This window comes from Diabrotica undecimpunctata, chromosome 9, assembly GCF_040954645.1.
Source record: "Diabrotica undecimpunctata isolate CICGRU chromosome 9, icDiaUnde3, whole genome shotgun sequence".
Taxonomy (NCBI): Eukaryota; Metazoa; Arthropoda; class Insecta; order Coleoptera; family Chrysomelidae; genus Diabrotica; species Diabrotica undecimpunctata.
Window position 1 is genome coordinate 92,629,131 of NC_092811.1, and position 24,312 is coordinate 92,653,442.

The 24,312-nt window shown below is 33.5% G+C and overlaps 1 protein-coding gene across 7 annotated transcripts in view; it reads left to right on the plus strand.

Moving 5' to 3' along the window:
• Nucleotides 1-24,312, plus strand: part of LOC140450298 (uncharacterized) — a 657,231-nt gene that overhangs the window by 602,143 nt on the left and 30,776 nt on the right. For all 7 annotated transcript variants that reach the window (XM_072543842.1, XM_072543847.1, XM_072543844.1 and 4 more), the window contains exon 5: nucleotides 12,339-12,436. In XM_072543842.1, the coding sequence (XP_072399943.1) occupies nucleotides 12,339-12,436 (98 nt within the window). The remainder of the gene's footprint in view (nucleotides 1-12,338; nucleotides 12,437-24,312) is intronic.

Here is a 24,312-nt window from a genome sequence, read left to right on the forward strand (position 1 = left end):
GTTCTGTTGTTTTTAAATTGTAATGTTAAGTATTTCCTGATAAAATAATCTGCAGTATCTGCAATAACAGGACTTTCACATGAGTCGGTTAGATGGGTATTGGAATTACATAAGTTTCACCCGTACAAAACACAAATTCATGAATTAGGCTATGATGATCCAGACCGACGAATTGAGTTTTGTGAACTCATGACTGAAAGAATTTGCGTTGAACCCAGAATCTTAAAAATATTTGTTTTACTGATAAATGTACTTTTATGCTGAATGGTAATGTCAATAAACAAAACTGTCGGTACTGGAATAATGCGAACCCGCATCGACTTAGATAAGGTTACACCTAATATCCTGAAAAACTGAATGTTTGGGCAGGAATATTAGGCGATGCTATAATTGGGCCTCTTGTTCATATCAGGCAATCTAAGTGGCGACATTTATCTCGATATGCTGGAAAACACTCTCGAACCTTTAATTATGCATGAATTAGAGAACCAAAGTGACGATTAAGGCAACCTAGCTCTAGACGAAGATTTGCTGCACTTCCAACAAGATGGAGCACCTCCTCACCATGCAGCTCCAGTTAGGCACTGGTTGGATACTAATTATCCGAACGAATGGATTGGAACGAGAGGTCCTATTGAGTGGCCACCGAGGTCACCAGACTTACCGCCACCTGACTTTTTTCAATGGGGTTACCTCAAGTAAGTTGTTTATAAAACTTAACCTGCGTCACTTGGGGAATTGCGAGAAAGAATTACGCAAGCATTTCGCGCTATTATTAAAACAACATTTGCCAAAGTTCGTGCAGAATTTTTAACAAATTTGTAGTTCAACAAAAACCTCATTAAATTTTCCATTTAGGCCAAAGTTTTACAATTATTGTTTCACCCTGATAATTATTATTTATACCATTGGTTAGCATTTTTATAGTCCTTTCAATGATGTGTCACAAGTAGGTGTTTGCAATTTAAACTTTTTTGGTTGTGGTGGGTGGGGCCTAGGAGTTTGATGGGGGTGAGTTCTCTTTTATGTCATTTTAGTTCCTCCTTACTATCCTAGAAAAAATTTCAAGCATTTTTCGATATCATCTTTTGTGCGTGAGATATAGCCCATTATATGTTTTCAAATTGACACACTGTATACTTATACGTCTGTTTTTGGTATTTTTGTTCAATGATTTTTAATTTTTTTTTGTAACTACTCACGGAAGTCGAACTGCTGTTGCTCTGTATTTCTTGCAATTTTGTTGTTGTCCATTGTGATATTTTTTCACCGTTTAGGCATGTTTTGAACAGTTTATAAAAATGTGTAGTGCCGGATTTCAAGAATTGACATAATATTACTAGGCGGATATCTTTTGGCTATTGTTGAATCGTGTTGATATATATATATATATATATATATATATATATATATATATATATATATATATATATATATATATATATATTGTTATGATATGTAAAATCGAGAAAAATATTGGTCTGTTTAAAAATATTTCAAAGTTCAAAAACATTAAAATAATTCAGATAAGTAGGATAATAACCAACAAACATTTCGAAGAAGGAAAGTTATTAAATTCTTGGATTACCTGTACTAAACAAAATGTAAGCTTTGCATAAATTATTTCTTTGTTATACTTGAGTGACCCGCATAAGTTTAAGTGAAATCCAAAGACAATTGAACCGGGTTTTCCAAATACATTAATGCAGTGATTAAAGACAATAGAAGAGATTTTAGAAAGAGGTTTTTGTTAGTTTTTAAGAATTATAGAAAAATAATATTTGTAAATAAGTTTTAGGAAATTTTATAATTATAGGTAAAAATTTGTTTGTTATCGAAATGAAAAAATGGGGGAATTGTGACGAGTTTTGATTGGCGGAGATTGAAAAAGGTGGGATAGGTATGTAGGAATGAAAGTTTAGCTAGATTGAGGAGAGAGAAAAGATAATCAGTTGGTTTTCCAAGTCTGTAAGACGAACAGTGATTGTTCTCTGGCGGTTCCCGAAATGTAGCAAGCAGTAGTGTTGAATGTTAGTGAGTTTTTGTGGAGTTAGGGTATCTGACAGAAGCTGAAGCAGCAAAATATTGTAAGTCATATTTCTCTACTTATATTCCAAGAGTCACTGTTCAGGCCAACGAGAGATTCAGTTTATCGTAAAGAGAAGATATTCCAAGAGTCATTTTTCACTCGGGCCAACGAGAGATTCAGTTTATCGAGAGGAGAAAGGCTATCATAATTTGAATGATTTGTGCTTTTGAAGGAGATCATTAAGGACGATATACTTGCAACAATCTGTTGTAAGATTGCTGATTACATAGGGAGCGGTTGAGAGGAGATAATATAGTCTACAAGGAACAAGGATTTGGACCACTCATCATCAGAGAGAGATATTTTTGTTTTCTGCAGTTTTTTCTTTTATTGATAACACAATTTTTTCATTTAATTTAGAAAGGATATAGATATTTTGATTAGGCGAGTTAAAATAGTTTGGGATTTTGAGATTTCAATTAATATTGTTTGTACCATTAATTTTGATTGTTCACGTACGTAGAACAAAATTTTGAGAATCATTATATGAGATTTGTTTATTGAAAACTTTTGAGTGTGAATTATTTCATTATTTTTATTTCAATATATAGTGTTAGATCATATGTGTTTTTTATTATTCCGGCATTCTTTGGACCTTACCTTTCACATGTAATAGCATAGATATTGAAGCACGAATTTAACCCTGAGATAAAAGAATTAAAAATTGTGATAGAGTCATAATTATATCATTTAAATAATTTTAATTAATTAATCAAAAAATTAATTAGCTAATTATTGCTTGGCGCACCAAGACTTTAAATATCACAATAATATATATATATATATATATATATATATATATATATATATATATATATATATATATATATATATATATATATATATTGATATAATAATGGAATTTACAGAACCTTCCATCTGTTATAAACGTGAAGCATGTATATGTATCTCTATATATATTTTCACTTCAATTGAGATAGAATTCTTCAAAATAAAAATCAATTATACTCGACTCCCACGGGACCAACATCCCAAAAGTCGCTCACTCAAATTAACCAGCCAGTTTCAACAGCTGTAATAAATTATAAGCATCGGACTTCTACAAGGATTTTGCGTGTTATGTTTAAAGAAGTTCTGGTTAGTTTAATTGAATAAATTAGAAAATAAATTATGAATGTACAGCTTTCTCACAGCTAATTCTGTGATGTTCTAAAAATTAGACGACTGCCCACACTTGAAGAGTTAAGTATTTTTGTACTGTTATAATTTGTTACTTAATTTCTCTAATTCAACTTGGATTGAAACTTATGGTAGGCTGAGGAACTGTAGCCTTTAATTCTCTAATTAAAAAATTTAAACGATCGTTATACTAACCGCATATCAATGTTTTTATCATTCTTCAAATTTCAAATCTCGCAGCACAAACCGCAATTTAAGTTTTATCAGCAATATACTCCCATTACCTTGTATATTTTATCAAATTTAATAGTAACCACTATAATTTGTCTGCTATAATTTGTCATTTTATCTCTTTCCCGATAAAAAGTGTTTATTTTATTTTAATGGTTAATTTGATCCATTAGAAATATTTTAAAATATAAAAACTACGGTTTTGATAACTTTAATTACTCTATCTATCTAACTCTATCTAGAATAATTGTGGGGTGGATCGAGTAGCTCTGCGGTTACAACAGCCGGTCCCAAGCCCGGATAGAATATGGAGGTTGATTGGCAATGTTATCAATCTTATTAATCGTAAATTAACTTATCAATCGTAAAAACAAAGACTGATCAAAGAAACAATGTCAAGCCTCGGGACCAGACTAATAATGTGAGGACGAGGAAGAGAAAAATATAAAAAACCCAGATGAGAATTACCACATGGAACATGAGATCTCTTTCAAAACAATAACCCAAGTGCTGAAAGAGAATCAGGTAGATGCGCTTTACTTCTTCTTCTTTTCTTGGACTAGGATATTTGTCGTCTACCAGGACCCCTTTTTCCTTCGCTTGCGCTGTACAGGAAACAAAAAACAAAGTACTTTTGTACTACACGAATGCGCTTCACAGATAGTTAAGGTTTTTGGATCATGGTTCGACATGTTTTTATTCTGTCAACCTTTTGAGACACGAAATATTCCCATGTATACGCTCGTAAAACTTTTGGATTATTCTTGAGTCGCTTACAGTCCACATTAAGTGTTTTCATACACTGAGCCAACAAAGAGTCCTGTTGAGTCTTTGCTTGTAAATAAAAGTGTTGAAATAAATGTTTTTGATCATCGACACTTAAACGGGTAAAACATTTGTCCAGGCAGCATTTTATGATTAACTGAAATGACTTAGCTGCAACATCGCGACCTGCCGAGGTTACGTATATTTTACCTAATTGCCTTTTAACTTTTCTTTTTTCTCGCGTCACATTAATCTTCTTACATCTTGTCAGTTTTTGTCTAACTACCTCTTCGTCAGAATTCATTTTTAAAGCTCAATAAACACACTTACGTTAACGACAAGCAAACGAACAACGGACGCGAACACAACTTTGTTAAAATGGTAGTTAAATGTTTTGTTTATCGAATGACACAGGCTCGAGTCATTGTTGCCAAACTTGGCCGAAATGAACTTTACATCATGGCGGATCGATTTAAACGATCTGTGGAAAAACGGCCCATAGGCTTATGGGCCCTTTTTCCGGGGATGGCCTTAATTCCGAAATGAAGGGCAACGACGGATTTTATATACGCAACGTACAAGATGCACCGGACAAAGTTAAAAGTTTAAGGGAAAAGTGAAATTTGCCGATAAAATTTTGGTATGGTATGTCATCCCATCTCAGAAGCTAGTGTTTCACAGCCGTTTGAATCATCTGACAATTATTACGTTGACAGATGTCTTACAAAGCTTGTTCAACTTGTTATAAATACTCATCATCCCAATGATTTAATCATATTTTGGCCCGACCAAGCGTCATGTCATTACGCCGGAATTACATTAGGAGAACGACAGATCGGTTAATTGCTCAAAATATAAATTTTGTTCCCAAGCGCGACAACGTTCCAAATGTGCCTCAGGCCAGGCCGATAGAAGAGTTTTGGGCTGTTTTCAGTCGAATGGTGTATAATAATGGCTGGGAAGCCCAAAATAAAGATCAGTTAAGGCGAAAAATTTTGCAAAAATTTCGTGAAAACGACTTACAAACAGTTCAAGACCAAATTTTCGTACCATCGAAGATCACGGACCTCTTACTGTTCCATAAAAATACATTATACTTAAATATGTAGACTTGATTTCCTGTATTTAATTAATAAAATAAACTTAATTTACAATTAGAAAATACATATTTATTTTTTTCGAAAACTTTAGGGGCACGCGTAAAGGTTCAGCTGTTGGTATAGAATAGAATAGAATTTCTTTAATCAAATATACAAAAATAATTTTGTTTTTGACAAGTCAAACAAAGAGTGACAATACATATAAAATTTTTTGCGAATTTAAACATTACAAACATGTATATATTTAATATTAACAATTAAAAAAAAACGACAAACACACTTAATGGAATTATAAAAAACATGAAATATAATTATAATAGGCAAATACCCTGACCAAACTAGTACTATTGTGTAAAAGCTGTACTTAGGTACTCCGTTTTTGAATAGAAACAAAGTTTCAAAAAGTGTGATTTGATTTTAAGCTTAAACGATAACTAGTGAAGATTTTTTACTTCATCTGGCAAAAAGTTATACAAACTAACATCAGTCGAATTTTTTATGCTCTTTGTCAACCTAAAACGTTGTGCTCTAATAGCATCTTTAGATCTTGTATCGTGATCATTGACGTTGGAGTTTATGTTAAACTTACCTTTGTTGGCATGAATTTCAATCAGCGTCCCATATATATAGAGTGAAGGTAGTGGCATAATACCTAAATCCAGAAATAAAGGTTTACAGTGTTCCCTATACTCTGCTCTTGCAAGTATCCTCACTACTCTTTTTTGTAGTTTAAAAATTCGATCTGCGTGACAAGAATTACCCCAAACAGTTATTTTGTACTGTAAATGGCTATGAAATAGTGCAAAGTAGCACATTCTAGGGGTTTTTTTTTAGGAATCATATTAACTATGTTGCGTATTAAAAATATACTTGTAGAAAGTCTAGAACTTAAGTAATCTGTATGAGCACTCCATTCCAAATTATCATCTAGAAAGATTCCTAATAGTTTAACACTATTTCTTGAGATATACTTCCAATCGGAACTAAAAATCAAATTCATATTTTTCTCTTCATTTAGCTTTAGCCCATTATGTGCAAACCAGTTTTTTGCTTTCTGGGTATCTATTTAATTTTTAAATTATTCTGATTAATATCAGTATTTATGAGAGTTATATCATCTGCGAAGCAAACACATTTTATAGGAAAAGTGTAGTGAAATAAATCGTTTAGATAAATAAGAAACAAAGTGGGTCCTAATATCGAATCTTGAGGTACACCATATTCGATAGTGTTAAACTCAGAATAGCTGTTATTAAGAAAAACTGCCTGTTTTCTATTTGTTAGGTATGATCTAAATAGATTAAGAGTGTTTCCCCTAATACCGTATTTATGCATTTTTTTAAACAGTAATTCATGCGAAATACAGTCAAAAGCTTTGGATAAGTCACACAATGTCAAAGACACAAAATAACCTTCCTCCAAGCCATCAACTATATCTCTCACAATTTTCTGTATAGCTCTTTTTCTCTCACTTTTTTCTAAAGCCATATTGATTACAGTGAAGTATTTTGTGTTTTTCTATATATTCTACCAAACGAGCATTTAGAATATTCTCAAAAATTTTGCCGAAAATGGGAATGATTGAGATGGGACGATAATTTCCAATTTCATCTAAAGCTCCCTTTTTGAACACTGGTAGCACTTTTGTTATTTTTAAAACATCTGGGAAAATCCCTTCAGTAAGACAATTATTATAAAGTATACTTAATTTGTCAATAATTATATCGATTGTTTCCATAATTATTTTTTTGTTTAAGAAATAAAAATCGATGCAGTGTGAATTTTTCAATCTATGCAAAACATTCCTGATTTCAGTATCACTAACAGGTAATAAAAATAAAGAGTCGCAAGGAGAGTGTACATCTTTCAAAAAATCTATGGCTACATTTTCATTTGTAGAATTAAAAGAACTTCTAATATGTTTAACCACTCAAGTAAAGTAATTATTGAAATCGTTTGATGTAATCGCGCTTGGACAGACTTTTTTGTTTTGAAATTTATTTCTGTGATAATTTATAACTTTCCAACTATCACGAGATATATTTTCTGAATTGGAAAAGAAATTCTCATAAGCCAGTTGTTTCTTTAATGATATTGTTGATTTATAGTGCTTCTTAAATTTTTTATACTCACTATATTCCTTTGTAACATCAGCAATTATCTTGACTGTGGAAAGATTTTGTCACATTTCTATTAGTTCATCATCAAACCAAGAAATTGGAGCTTTACTATGAGTTTGTGATTTTTTAATGTAAAATTAATTTCAGTTAACTTTACATATATTTCGGTAATAAATTGAGCTAATTCTCTTGCTGTTTTGAGAGAAACAACTGAAGCCCAGTCAACGTTGTTTAACGACTGTTTTAACATCAGGATGCCATTACTTGTTATATGTCTTCTGTATGTATTAGCACTATGATTTTTATCAGATTTTATTTTTAAGTAGAGAAATTGAGCAAGATGATCAGAAATACATGGGTCCACAATTCTGCAACCAACTATCTCAGTGCTTATGTTTGTTAAGATGTTATCTAAACAAGTTGCTGATCTAGTTGTGATTCTAGTAAATTCATTAATATTTATGGTTAAGCCAAAAGTAGAAATTATTTCCTTAATACCAGTAGGCATAGTTAAAAGTCTTAAATTCACGTTTTTAGCGGCAGACACTATTAAAATACATTTTGTTTGTACCGCCCGTGCTGTAAATTTCCTTAAATTGCAATTAGAATTGACAATTAGCTTGTAAAAAGATTATAGTAATGTCATTTCCAAATTTTTGATTTCCAAAATCCTTTCAAATATTGAAAATACTAATTAAAACATATTATAGACACTTTTGTTATGTTTTCTGCTTCACGAACGTTATTTCATTAAAATCTGATGTGAATATATTCCCACAATGTTGCTCAGGGATTTCATAGTATAATATTTAATTCTCTTTTTCTTGATTAAATTACATTCAAGGAGTAGTTTTACTTATTAGCGAATATTAATGTCAATGAGCCAGACCGCGCTTGTTATAAATTTGCATTTTTCCGCACACAGTCGCCACAGTCGCGATTTTTTACATTTGATATCATAATGATACGTTTATGACGTACACCCATGCAAAAACTTAGCAGACACCACACGCACACACAAACACATAATTTCAATGTATATACGTCCCGTGATCACATTTGCAAATATAATAAGTGCCTGCATCTTACATAAAATGTGTTGCAATTTTGTATTTAATCCTTTTTTGTTCGTCTGTCGAGTAGAATATTTTTGTTGTCATAAGACCTAAGTTATAGAACAAAAAAATGCAGGGGCTTGTAGTTATGCGACAGTATTTAAATTAACAAGTTTGATTATGGAAATATTTACGAAGGAAAACGAATTATGTAGATACAAGTTGACTTGTACCGATGAATTTCAGTTTTTTCTGACGTTTCAGACCATTTTGTCATGCTACACCTAATGACACCAAAACACTAAAATGTTAAAAATATTCTCATCTAACACCTTTTCACACTTTATAGTTTAATTCTGTAAGATATTTTTATATCTGTTATTTTCTCCGCTCTTATTTACCTTATCGTAATTAAATTAATTTAATTATTTTTCTGTGTCTATCGGTTAGTGCTGAATTCGATTATTAGCTTCAAAGAGAATAGAAAAAAATACTGTCGATGTCTACTATGAGAGCCAAGATAATACTCCAAAGCAGGGGTGTCAGCTTCTGGTCCTGACGAAATACTTGTAGAATTGAGGAGTTTGCTGTAAGAAGGATGCAGCTCCATATTTAGACCGTTTTAGGTGGAAACAGATGCCATAATTCAAAAAAATTGGCGGATTGACTGGTATAAGAACGTTGCAGATCCGATAATAAATAAAGGAATTATACGTCTTTATGGATCTGTCTCCTCAGTCATTATATGTATATGTACATATACATATACATGTACGTTGTATAATGTCGCATGTGATCAATAAATTTGACTTGACTCGACTTGACATTTGGTGCAAGAATGGTGCAGCTCCGGACCTGCATCCTTTTTGCAGCAAACGATTGTGAATATTCGGTGATTTTTGTGAAATGCAAGGTCATCTTCTTTTGGCACTGGGCCGACAGGGCAGCTGATTTGTTTTGACTTGTTAGCATAGATAAGAGGGTTAGGTTAGGTTAGGTTAGTCGCTATCATTACTGCGTGGCGTGCGTTTTTATGCGGTTTAATTGTTCGTGTAAAAATTTAACGTCCTGTAAAAATGAGTGAAACCGAGTCAGATCCGTTTAGCGCTACTGAGTCAGACTATGAACCTACAAGTTCTGATGAAACTTGTTTTAATAGTGATGTCGCAGGACCTTCAGATAGGAGGAAGCATCCAAAGAAAAAACGTATCTGTAAAAAAACACCACATTGAACCTGTTGTCAACATGGAACCCACGGAAGAGCCTCCAGTTGTTCCTGTAACCAAAAAAGTGCCAACCCCACTCTCTGGAAAAGAAATATGAAAAAAGGCTATTGCAGAAGGGAAAATGTATACAAACTGGAAAGGAATACAGAAGGGACCGAGATTAATTGAATCGAACTCAACTGCAGGTACAAGTGTTTTCAGAATGTGGACGAAGAAACAAGAAAAGTTATCTTACAAAAGTTTAACAAAATAGAACAAATATTTGCAAAATACCTATTTGGGAGGGTTGATTGAAACTAATACTATTCAAAGAACTCAAAAAATGACTAATGAAAGGCAAGACCGCACTTGTTCCCACAAATACTTTATAAAGCTGGGTAAGCTATCCAAATGAGTTTGTAAACATGCTTTTGGTTCAATCCACGGCATATAAAGGAAACGTCTAGATCTCATTGCTTTTCGTGACAGAGATATTTCAGCGCCACCTAGTAACAAAGGAAAGCATACAAATAGACTCAACCAAAAATCTAACGAAACACTCAAAAAGTGTGAACATGCACATCCAGAGCTTTCCAAGGCGTGAATCGCATTATAGTAGAAACAAATCAACAAAGATGCATCAACTCTATTTGGAACTTTACGAACTAGAAAGTGTTAGCAATCCTAAATATAAACCCAAAGTTCCCTATTACTTCTACTATCGATACTTCAAAGAAAACTTCAACTACAAGTTTGGCTTACCTCGATCAGATACGTGCAAAAAAATGTGATGTCTTAGATAACAAACTCGCTCGACGAAAAGATGGGACGCTCGACGAAAATGAACGAAAAGTTTTAGCAGCCGAAAAGAAGTTGCATCAAAGTAAGGCCGATTTGTTTTTCAAGGAGCAAAAGGAGAAAACCACATTGTGTAAGCATAGCGACAAAGTGGAGGTTCTAATCTTTGACTTCCAACAAAACCTTCCACTTCCAAAAATTCCTGCTGATGTAGCCTTCTACAAACGCCAGTTGTGGACATACAAATTCTGCGTCCATTCTGGTAAGACAAATTAAGCACACTTTTATATGTATGAAGAAACTACGGCTCGAAAGTCACCAAAAGAGGTAGTTTAATTTTTGTACCACTATATAAAAAATATACTCCCTAAAAATATTAAAGTTTTATACCTTTTCTCGGATAACGCTGCTGCACAAAACAAAAACTCAGTAATGATTCAGTTTCTGTATTTGCTGGTGAGAACTAGCTCTATTGACAAGATATAGCACCGCTTTCCTGAGCCAGGACATAGCTTTCTTCCCTGTGATCGCTGCTTTGGAGTTATTGAGATGTTTCTAAGGAAGAAGGACTACGTTTTTAGCCCCCAACAATATGCTGATTTTGTTAAACAATCATCCAAACAGTTTATTTCCATTCTGGTAAAACAAAATATGATCTTGAACTTTAGTGGTAACTATGAAGGATGTTTTAAAAAAGTTATCTCAGATACAGAAAAGCAAAGATTCCAGATTTATAAATACCGAATTTTCCATTACAGCAATGAACATTTAGATGGTATTAAAGTTAGTATATCTACTGGCGTTTCGAGTTTTCACTTATTCCAAACATTGAAAAACCTTGACAGCGACCTCGCAGTTTCTTCTGATATTCCTGTCTATTGCAATCATATACCTGTCAAAAAAGCCAAATATGCAGATGTAATGCAGTTGGCAACACGATTCGTTCCTATGGACTAAATGGCTTTTTACACCCGTTTCACAAGTGATGCAGCCATGGCAGAGAACCAGAAAACAGAATCATCTGGAACGGATGATGACGACCAGGTAGATGAATGAAGGATGTGTTTGCCCGTGTGTTTAATGTTTTCTTTTTTTTTTTTTTTTTAATGCTATTTTTTTGACACCAACCTGTTTCTTTATACAGATTTTTTCGAATTTGTGTAGTAAGCAAACCATAGTCGTTTGATTGTTGTAATCGAATAAAAGAGAGAAAATAGTCTCACGTATTGACTAAATTAGTTTGTCATCGATTGATATTATGTCTTTCGGGTTAAAATAAAAACTTTTATTAAAAAACAGTTTTTTTTTCAATTTCTTAACAATTACCAAATACAGAGCTGCATCCTTTTTACAGCAAACTCCTCAATTGTTACTACTATTAGATGATGAAAACGTTGCGATTATCACTTTCTTTAACAAGATATACAGCAGCGGTAAATTACCAGACAACTGGTTCGAATCAATATTTAAAACAATTCCCAAAAAAAAAATGCCAGACAGTGTAGCGACTATCGACGTATCAGTTTAATGAGTCACACGCTCAAAATTTTTATGAAAGTGTTGCATTGTCGCATATACAAACTTTTTCCGTATGGTTTATAAAGTATATTATAATTTTATATGCTGGTTTCGTTTCAAATTCACATTTCAAAGAGGAGTTTGACAGCCTGCTTTAGATTATGAAAGAACAGATATGGAAAGATTACAGATATAGATAAAGGAGCGAGAGAGAAACTTGCGAGTCGTTTAAACAATTTTATTTTTTAATAATTAAAAATTATGATGTATATACTGATTACTGAAGTTTACTGATTTAATGGCATTTTTTGTTACAGGGATATTTGGAACCCTGGAAATCGGACCCGGAATGTCCCCTTGCTCAACATTTGTCGCATCTCTTTAGCAACTTGGAAACAATATACAAATTCAACAGGTAAGACTCACAACTTTAATTTACTGTTTTAGATTATTTCTATATGCTGTGTCATATTCTATTCACTTTTAGACATAATCAGTTAGCATGTTTTCTCCATCTTTTTCCAGCATATTTGTTCAGTTCGCTCAACCTCTTATCAGATGTCAGCAGTGTATCGTAAACTGATATATATCCTTTTCACATTATTTACTTTATATAATTCGAATATAATTTGTAAAAATGCATTAAAAGAATAGAAACCGCAAGAAAAATTCTTAGATAAATGACGAAGTACGAAAAAAAATTCACGTCAACAGATTAGCAAGAGATTATTTTTGAAGATCTGATGGCTTCTCAAATCTTCAATAACAAGGTGTTCTCAGTAAACGAAGTAGTTGAAACCGATATACTCGTAGAAGAATAGAAGAACTCAAAACTGTACAAAATAGACAAAGAAAATTTCATATACTGAAGCCATATTCGAAGGTTACCGCTTACATTTCGGTATGTGGCACTGTAGTTACGACATGATTGACATAAACATTTCTAAAGTTTAACGTTTGTGCACTAGGAGTAGTTGAAGTGATCAGTTTCGTCGACCAGAAGTCGACCGACAACATTAAAACCAGCAGCAAATATTGATGATGTACGAGAAATGATAATACAGATCGACATGTAGGAAAATTCATTGATGTTTGGATCTGAATATGAAACGAATAAATAAAATTGAACGGCATCACTTTGGTTTAAATAATTTTGTTCGCATTTAATCCCACACAATTCAACTGAAGATAAAAACAGGCTTGTATCATCATCATTCTGGCTCTACAACCCACCCTGCGCCACGTATTCCCTTGTTCTGGGTCTTTCTCTTCTTCTCTGACCAATGGGTCTATCAAGAAGCGTTTTTCTAGCTGGGACATTTTGTTCCACCGCATTACATGCCCTATCCACCTCAGACCTCCTATCTTAATGTGTTTTACGATATTAGGTTCCTGGTATATTCTATAAAGTTCGAAATTGTATCATCTTTTCGTCACTCCAAATTCACTGCTCCATAGTACTTTTACTTTAGTACTTTTCTTTCGAAACATCCTAACACGTTTTCATGACTTTTTGTTAGTGTCCAGGTCTCCGAACCATATGTTAGGACTGGGCGTACCTATGTTTTGTACAGTTTTATTTTTTTATTTCTCGATATAATTGTAAATTTAAGGAGGAGATTCTGCGGTTTGTCTCTCCGGTAGTATTATTTTCAGTGTTAAAATGCACTCCCAGGTATACAAATTCGTTCACTGCTTCGATGACGTCGCTTTCTATAACAAGTGGTCGTAGGATCTGTGGTTGCGTGCTTATTTTCATATACTTCGTTTTTTTTTGGTGTTTATTATTAAACCAATTTTTGTAGATGATTCTTTTAATGCTATATACGCCTTTCGTACAACGTTTTCCATTCTCCCAACAATATTAATACCATATTAATTTTTCTAGAGCTAGATAGAATAGTATACAGGAGAGAGGGTCGGTCACCCTCTCTGCCAGACTCGCTTACAAACCGGGCTGTCACTTATTGAGTTGAGTACGTAAAGTGTTTTCTGTATGTTTTAACATGAATCGGGGAATTGTTGCCTGATGGTTATCGAAGAACCGTCTGTGATCATATCCCACTATCACTGTAACAGGAATTGTATTTTCTCACCTTACCTTGTATACATCAGCATCTAAATGCTCTAAAAGGAGACGATGGACAAAAAGAAGAAAATATTGGTTATCTAATTTGGGCAGTGGGGTCGTACGATGATTAGCGACCTGTGTCTAGCCGTGGACGAAAGATTCGTAGAGGTGTATAGAGCATTGCAGGAAATAATCGTAGACCTATGTACAGCACTGGAGGAAAGAATCGTAGACCTATGTAGAGTACTGGGCGAAAGATCTGTGTCGAGCACTAGACGAAAGAACGCAAGCTTATATGTAGTAGTGAATAAAATATTGGGTTCCCATGTCAACCAGTGGAAGTTCAATTAGTTAAAAGAAGAAGGTGACGTGAGACGAAAAACAGATAACTTGACGAAAAAAGAAGACGAAAAGAGACGAAAAGAAGAAATGACTCGACTTGTCAGTGAGCGTGACGTCACTTGAACACCTGAGCAGGTGCAAACATCAAAGGATGCTGCTTTTTCTCACGGTCAATAAAATTTTCCCAGCCCCAACCGGCACAACCTCTATTGGCGCAGCCCGTTATTTGTTTTAAAAGTTTCAGACAGTTCCCCTGAATTCGTACTCTACACTTAACTTTCTGAAGAGTTAGTTTTGTTAGATTTACCAACTGATTTGGTATTCCTAGCTCTTTTATTGCTCTGAACATTTCTCTTCTATTTACAGAGTCGTAGGCTGCTTTGTAGTCTATAAATATATGATAAGTATTTATGCCATATTCCAGTGTTTTTTCTAACATCTGTTTCAGGGTTGCAATTTAATGAATTGTCGATTTACCACCTCTGAAACCAGCCTGGTATTTTCCTACTATCCGTTCTGCATAATGGTGTCATACGGTGACATAGTACTGTGGAAAATATTTTATACGCTGCATTTAGAAGCGTAATTCCTCTGTAGTTAGAGCATTCAAAGATATCTCCTTTTTTGTGTATAGTGCAAAGTGTTTCAAAATTCCAATCGTTGAGGAGGGATTTCTGTGTCCATATTTCTTTTATAAGCTGCTGTAATGCCATCGTGACCGCCGTCTTTATATAGTTCAGTTGGGAGATTATCTATTCCGGGTGATTTGTTTCTGGCTAGTTTTTTAACTGCATTTTAACTTTAAGTCTGTTCCCTTTACCTCATCTCTTTCGTCTTTCAGGTTTTCTTCTTCCTCCTCTATATTAAGTGCCTGGTTAAAGTATTCCATCCATCTTTTAATACATTTCCTGGTTGTCAATAGGTCACCATTCTGAAACCTGTATTGTCTTGTGATTGCCTTGACTTCTTTTCTGTTGATGTTAACTTTCTTATAGAATGCTCTGAATTCCTTCTCTCTGGTGAGGTTTTCTATATATTTAAGTTCCTTATAAGTGGTTTCGTTTTTTTCTTTTGTGTATCCTCTTTTTTCTCTTCTTTTTTTCTGGTATTTCTCTACAGTTGTTCTAGTTCCTCAGGTAAGCATCTTTCTGTAGGCTTTATTTTTTCTTTTCATTCTTGCATTCATCGTCAAACTATTTCATCTTTCGCCGCTGTTCAAAGTCTTCTTTTATTCTGGTTCAGTAGGAGTCGTGATGTTTTCATTTGCCAATACTAAAAGAAGAAGTCACGTTCTGCAATTGTCACATCTCTCAGCTTTTGCACATTCCATTTTGTTCTATCCATTTTATTTTATTTACTGGTGTACTGGTGTTTGAAATTCTAGCCCTCACTGTTGAGATCACCAGACAATGATCTGTATTACATCGTGCAAAAACAACATACAAACGATTCAACTGAGGGACATAATATTAGGTACACAACTTTATTACACATGATAAAAGTTGTATTTACAATCAGAAACCAAATTAGATAAACCAAAAAAACAAATCAGATACAATCCAGAAACCAAAGAACAATCAACGGTTAGGATATTTCAAGACCAAGCAAAACCAACAAAAGTCACGCGATATCACGGTGTTTTCAATATAACGATACACAACATTATTAAAGACGATAAAAGTTGGATTTTTACGTACACTCCAAAAACCAAAGAACAATCAACGGCGTGTTTTAAGACGAAGCAAAACCAACAAAAGGCGTGCAATGTTAAGTGTTTCCAATAAAACGATACACAACATTATTTATTATTATACGATCCAGAAACCAAAGAAAATCAACGGTTAGTTTGTTTGTTGTATGAGAACTTGGAGAAGATCGGCGCGGGACCGGCAAGGTTGGAAGCATACTTTGGAGGAGGACAAGGTTCGATTTGGGTTGTAGCGCCATTGGAGAGAGAGTGTGTGTTTATTGTACAGCACTAGATGTGTTAGAACAGATGTGATATTTAATTATATGGGAGAATATTTTTGAATTTAAACGTTTTTTATTGACTATAAATTAACTTAAAATTAACAACGGTTGGAAGGAAATGAAAAAATTGTATTTATGTGTGTTTAGTTTGAAAGTGCGTTGAATGCCTGCTTTTGGTAAATGTTTCAATATAGTCCCTAAGAAAGGAGGGGGCACTTAAAAAACATATGAGCCACATTGGCGCCCTCGTGTTTTTAGATACAAAATTATCGTAAATAGTTAGGGTGTTTCAAGACGAATCAAAACCAATAAAAGTCACACGATATCCCGGTGTTTTAAATAAAACGATCGCCTGTTTTATTTCGAAAACTGTAGATGTGGCTACTATTCCATTAGAAGATTATAGAACCGTAAATGCGGAGTGAGACACAACTATTTGTTTACCGAAAGTATTCTCAAAAATTTCGAAAAATAAATAAGAAACGCAGAATCGTTCTCAGGATAATGCAACTCCCATACAATACAATTCATGTGGAAATTTGTCTCCACTGAAAACTTGGAAGTGATATTTTATCCTCCGTATAGTCGTAGTATAAGTCCTAATGATAATATATGGCCCCTCTTCATAATCGGCGATTAAAGCGCGAGCTCGACTGTGTACATAGAGGGTATACTCGGCTATACTTGCCCATCATTGCCTATGTCCTCTTTCGGCATTATATTTCAAAAGTCAAAAATCTTTGACAGTTAGTTTACTGGCATCCAAAAAGAGCGAAAATACCAAAAGTGAGAAAGAGAAAACTGGAATACTTACCTTATTATGTAATGTAATGCGCAGAATAATAATCGAAATCTTCTTCTTCTTTGAGTGCCTCTCCTATCGAAGATTGGATATCATTAGGGCGATTCTAATTTTATTTACTGCTGTTTTGAGTAATTAGTTAGTGGTACAGCCAAACTACTCTCTTAAATTTCTCATCCAGGACATTCCTCTACGGCCTGGATTTCTGCGTCCTTGGATTTTTCCTTGCATTATATTTTGTAGGAATGTGTACTTTTGTCCTCTCATCAGGTGGCCTAAGTATTCAAGTTTTCTCTTTTTTATATTCAGTATAACTTCTGGATCGTTATTTATTCTGCGTATTACTTCTTCATTTGTAATTTTATCCACCCAACTTATTTTTAGTATACGGCGGTAGCACCACATCTCAAAGCTGTCAAGATTTTTAACATTCTTCTGTTTAAGAGTCAATGCCTCAACACCGTAAAGCAAAGTACTGAATACATAGCATTTTAACATTCTAGTTGGTAGCTGAATACTAATATCACGATTACAAAATAATTTTTTCATTTTTATAAAGGTAGACCTGGCAATTTCAATACGTCTTTTTATCTCGTGATTTTGGTCACCTGTTTCATTGATGAGGGTTCCCCAGTATTTGTATTCGCTTACTTTTTCGAGTTGGGTACCATTTATTGCGATACTGGTGTCATGCATTGGATTCTTACTGAAGGTCATATATTTGGTTTTTTTGACGTTCATCCTTATGCCGTAGTTATTACATATCCCATTCATACTTTCAACTAGATGTTGTAGATCTTCCGCTGTTCTTGCCATTATTACAGTATCGTCAGCACATCGAATGTTATTGATAGCTTCTCTATTAACTATTATCCCTTCGTTTGCATGTGAGAGAGCTTATTGGCATATTTGTTCGCTGTAGATATTAAACAAGAGCGGTGACCCTGTCGTACTCCTCTACGGATTTCTATTTCGTCCGATGTTTGGTATTCTATTTTTATATTAGCTCACTGATTCCAGTACAGATTTAATATTATTTGTATATCTCTGGTGTCGATGTTCTTACCCTCCAGGATTTCTTTGAGTTTATTGTGGCGTACTTTGTCAAAGGCCTTTTCAAAGTCTATAACAGGTTGTACCTCTTGCGTGTACCTCTTGGTTAACATCTAAACATCTCTGTGTTAGGACGTTTAAGGCAAAGAGAGCTTCTCTTGTACCTAATCCTTTTCTGAATCACATCTGTGTAGGTACCGTTAATATCGATATCTTAACTTTTGATAGATTCGGTTGTGGATGACTCTAAGAAATATTTTAAGTAGATGACTCATCAAGGAGATTGTTCGATGATGTTGTTGATGATGTTCAATGATGAACATTGTGTTGCCTTAGTTTTCTTCGGTATGGTGACAAACGTAGACAGCAACCATTCTTGAGGTATTATACCAGTACTGTATATTGTATTGAATAAATGTAATATTATGGATACGGATTTATCATTCAAAAGCTTCAACAGTTCTGTAGGAATTTCAGCAGGTCCACTTGCTTTTCCATATTCTACTTCTTCTTTCAATATGTCTGGCCCAGTTGCATTGATTATCTGAGTTAAGTTGTTTCTATCGTCTTCAAATAATACATTCAGGTATTCTGTCCATCTTTTTATTTTATTCTCTAGATCTACAATAAGATTTCCATCTTTGTCTTTAAGTTTACCTATTTGGCATTTCTTTATGCTTCCTGTTATCTCTTTCACTTTTTTGTGCATATTAAACGCATCGTACTTTTCCTCATAGGTTTCCATTTCTTCACACTGTTCATTAATCCACGCCTCTTTGGCTTCTTTTATTTTCTTTTTTATGTGTTTGTTTATTTCTTTGTATTTGTCTAGGTAATTATCATCTTTCTATTCTTTATTCCATCAAGCCTAGTATATCTTTTGTCATCCACACCTTATTCTTTGTTGTTGTTTTTGTAAGATGTTTCTTTCCTACTGTTTGTACAGCTGTATTTATGTACTTTAATTTTTGGTTAACGTTATTTGTATCGTTAATTTGTTGCTGCACTGAACGGAGGTTTTCATTTATTTCTTCTCCTGTTTCTTGTCGTATATTTTTGTTTCTAAGTTTATTTAAATCTAGTGTCTTTCTGTGTGGTCTTCTAATCTTTTTTGGTCTCGCCTCTATCACAGTAACTACCGGATTATGATTTGAGCCTATATCAGCTCCTGAGTACGTCTTATTACATTTAACAGCATTACGATACCTCCTTGCTATCATAACGTAGTCTATTTGATTTCTCATTATTTTTTCTTTGGTATATTGTGGAGATGTCCATGTATATAACCGTCGAGGAGGTAATTTGAAAAAGGTGTTTGTTATTACGAAGTCTTCACTTTGGCAAAATTTTATCAATCGACCTCCTCTGTCATTTCTGTTTCCAAGTCCATAGTGTCCTACTTGTTCTCCTACCTTACCTTAACCCACCTTGGCATTAAGATCGCCCATTATTATGTTAGTGTGTTGCTATTTTATTGTTTTCAGCATTTCTTCTAAATCGTTGTAGAATTGTTCTATTTCATTGTCATCTTTATCTGCTGTTGGTGCATAGACTTGAATATGATTTATTAAGTTATGTCTTTCTTTAATTTGTATTAACATTAAGCGCTCTGAATAAGGAGTACAGGTAATCAGAGAGTTTTTCCATTGTAGGATTAATTTTATTTAAAATTAACTTGTAGTCGATTTATTTAGGCTACCTGTGAATAAAAGAAGCTGTAATGATCTCTACAACGTCCGATAGTAAAAGAACTTTAAATAAGGCGAAAGCAAAACATAATCTAATAATATCAAAGTGTCGCTTCACCAACGTAACTCTCTAAAATAGTCGCTTTATTTCTTTTAGCAATTTTTTCATTCGTAGCTGTAGTTATCCATAATATTTTCTTACATTGAAAAAAGAAAAACCTCAGTGATATCATACTTGCTTTACCTTGCGATGTAGGTACTCATAGAACTCATAATTTAAAACGGTAAAAATTTCAAGGTTGGATTATTTTAATTACTAAACGATCATACTATTCCCACGTGTTATTGCAAGACTAATTGAACATGTTTTAATATTAAACATATACACGAATTTGTAGAAATACCAGCATGATGACAAAATATGAAATTTATGTACACGCCGTGGACGCATAATTTGATGAATAAAATATCGTTAATTTAATCAAAAACGCCTTTTTCTTCCCAACAAACGAATGTTTATACGATTGAGGCTTATGTTCAAAATGAAAAACAAAGGAAAATTTTAAATTATTGAAATCCTGTTTCCCTTATTATTTTACATCATTATCTTCTTGCTATTATTTTTTTTTACGATTTCTCGTGTTTTTGCCTTCCTTGATGAAAATGTTTTGTTTAACTAAATTTTCATACACAAATTTAGGATTCGAAATAATTACCATAGTTATTTCCACTTTACATTTGAAGGAGACGCCTGAAGAAAATACCATATGTAGCATCTTAAGTTTGATTTAATTTCTAGATAAATATTTGAATTACTAAAAATATAAATAAAATGTCATTTTTCTTAAAATAGTATCTGTTTACTCTCACAATTGCATGATCTATTTACAAGGAAGTAATCTTATCAAATACACGAAAAGTTCCAGTAAAACTTACTAAATTAGATATAATACAGCGGTTTCCGTTTTTCAGATAATTCTTAGTATCTGATTATCAAATGAAATAACAGCATTTGCTAATTAGTGGGAATAAAAATTCCCAAATTTTAATAATTCTTTTAATATTACGATATTTTATGCCTTTAACCGGAAACGCGGAAGTCTAATTACAATATTTTCTTTTATTTGTTTATGATTACGTGATAAAATAGTTATTGTAAATTATTTTAATATATACACTCATAGACAACAATATCAAATATTTTATTTTTTTTTGTAGTCTCTATTATTTCAAAATAATTTTACACTCAGGTGCAAAAAAATCGATCCATGGGTATTATTTGCTGAAAAAAGAAAACGTTTGAAGATATTAATTTTAAATCAGGTATATATGTAAAAGTATATGTTAGATTAAAATACTATTTACAGATTATCCAAAAAAATCATTTATTTATAGAGACATACGCCAAAACTCAAAAATACAAGAATATTTAAAACTTTCTGAAATTAAGAAAAACATTGATAATAAATCAATATCTAGTGTTTCCCCCTCGGGCCCTGATAACAGCCTGTACATGTCTAGGCATTGAGGTAATTAACCTCTGGATATCAAATTGATCCAATTAGTCCCATATTTCTTGAAGAGCCGCTGTAAGTTCAGCCAAGTTGTTTGGACAGGGTACTCGTGCTCGAAGACGTCTTCCCATCATATCCCATAGATATTCTATGGGATTGAGAACGGGACTGCAAGCTGGCCAGTTCATACGGACAATTCCCACCTCCTCTATATATTGGTTGACGATTCTAGCACGGTGAGGACGTGCGTTGTCGTCCATAAAAATAAAATTAGGTCTAATGAAAGGAGCAAAAGGTACCACATGCTGATCTAAAATACTTGTTATGTATCTTGCAGCAGTCATAGAACCTCTATCTACAATAACTAAATCAGTATGGGCTTCTGAACTGATACCAGCCCAAACCATAACGGAGTCCCCCAATAACTTATTCTTTCCGCAATATTACATTGAAAATATCGCTCTCCGTGTCTTCTCCAAACCCTTTCTCGACCGTCTGGTGACCTTAGACAAAATCTGGACTCATCTGAGAACAATACATTGCTCCAATCAGCATCACTCCAGTTTTCATGTTCACTTGCAAAAGCAAGGCGAGCTCTGCGATGTTCTATGGATAGTATTGGAGATAGGGCTGGCCTTCTGGATAATAAATTACCTTCTACAAGTCGTCGACGAACTGTCCATCTGCTTACATCCACATGTCTCACTCCTCTCAGACGATTTGCCAGTTCAACTGAAGTTAGATGCCGATTTCTCAAACATGATGAGACCAGAAATCGATCATCTCTTTCAGATGTTACCATTCTACGACCTGATCCTGGTCTTCTTGTGAAGTTACCGGTGTCGCTAAAACGCCGAACTGCTCTTTGAACCGAAGATCGACTAACACCCAACATTTCAGCTGCATAATATTGGCTACGACCATCTTGAACTAAAGTCACTGCCTTTGCAGCATCTGTCGGAGTTAGAAACATTTAGAAAGGATAATTAAATAAAAATATAACACGTTTTGAAAATAAAATCACTACACTAGTATGGTTGTTGAGTTAAAAAACAACATTCAATAAATATCTACTTGCTTCAGACACTTTTTGACAAAAACCTGAAATAGCAATTTGTTTTAAGAAATATAAAAGGCAATATTAAAAATATTATTTTATTTCTCGTATACGAGGGTAAACCTAAATTTACATACGTAATTTAATGTCTCTAAAATTATACAACTTCAAATAAATAAGAAATAAGGAATGGATCGATTTTTTTGCACCTGAGTGTAGATTACTGGATACTCATATAGTAGGCTGATGTATTCAACTGGTTTGAAATATTTGGACGTTTATTTTGACGTTTATTCAGCGTTTAGTGTCATTCGTACATTTTATCATAAAAAACCTTTTTCACGTAAAGGAAAAATTTTAAGGAAATAAGGAAATTTTAAATCTAAAATTTTATTGAACGGACTGGACTAATCCATTTTTAAATTTATATTAGATGAAATAATTAACACAGTACGTTTAAAAATTAAATCAAATGTTCAAAGTGCATGTCGTTGACTTCCTGGCAATAACCAAGGTGGTTTCTAAATTCCTCCAACACTCCAGTTAATGTTTCTAGGATAATTAGTTTTACCTCATTGAGAATTATTTATTTAAAATGTTCGATATTTTTGGGTATATTAAAGTATAGCTACTTTAGATTTAAGAAAACCTCCAAAGTAAAAATCAAGGGGTGTTAGATCAGGAGATCTTGCTGGCCACTCTATAAACATCTCATTCCAAACGGTCTTTTGGAGAAAATATTATCTAAATAATCACGAACCGTCTTGTTGAAATCATATTAATTTACTAGGCACTTAGGCACAAAAAATGGACCCACAATGTTCTTGCCAACAATTGGCATGGATGGAGTATGAGACTCCATCATCCATTTAGTTTTGGTATCTGACAAGTACCTACAGTTTTGTCCATTAACAGTTCCATTTAAATAAAATGATGCTTGATCTGAAAATTCCACATGATCTACAAATTGTGGGTCAATATTGCATCGCTCCATTATCACTTCGCTAAATTCAATCCTTCGATAAAAAACATCCTCACTTAGCTTCTTTTTCTTTTCAAGTATTTTAAAACTGCAGATTTACTCAGTGAATTTTCCGTTGCATTTGGTCTACTGGATATGCGTGGATTTTCTTGCAAAGTTAGTAACATATTCAATTTTTCATTATAGAACGACCTTTTTAATTACCTCTCACTATCATTGAAAAAGATGCCACGCGCGTAAGCCGAGAGTGGTTTTAGTTGATATGCATTGTACCATGGATGCATCCGAGGGCAAGTTCCCCAAAAGGGGAATTGCGTTTGGATGTATTCATGTATTAGTACGGTCTTTAGGAGATTTCCACTCTCACAAAGGCATGGTTTGGATTTGTTTTGGATTGGTATTGGAATTAGATTGATTTATGATAATGCAACTTCTTTTTTTAATTGGATGGTTGTAAAATTCAGGTGGCATTTCTTTAAGCATTTCCAAATGTCATCACTTTTTACGAGTACTTTGTCGAAAACTTTTTTTAGTAGGCGATATATTTAGCACAACTTGTGCACTTATCTCATACGTTGCCATTCCATCTAATTGTTTCTGCAGAATATACTATTAAAATCCGTTCTATATCCTGCGTCACGTTCCACGATTCTTCCTAATGTAACGTTAAATGTCTACAATAAAGAAAAAAAAACTCAAATCACTTTTGTATTTTTTCTTTATATAATTCCCATATAATTCCCAGTTTAATAATACTCACTTTAGCTTTTGGCAGAGCCATATTTCAACCGAAACATTTACGAACTCGAGC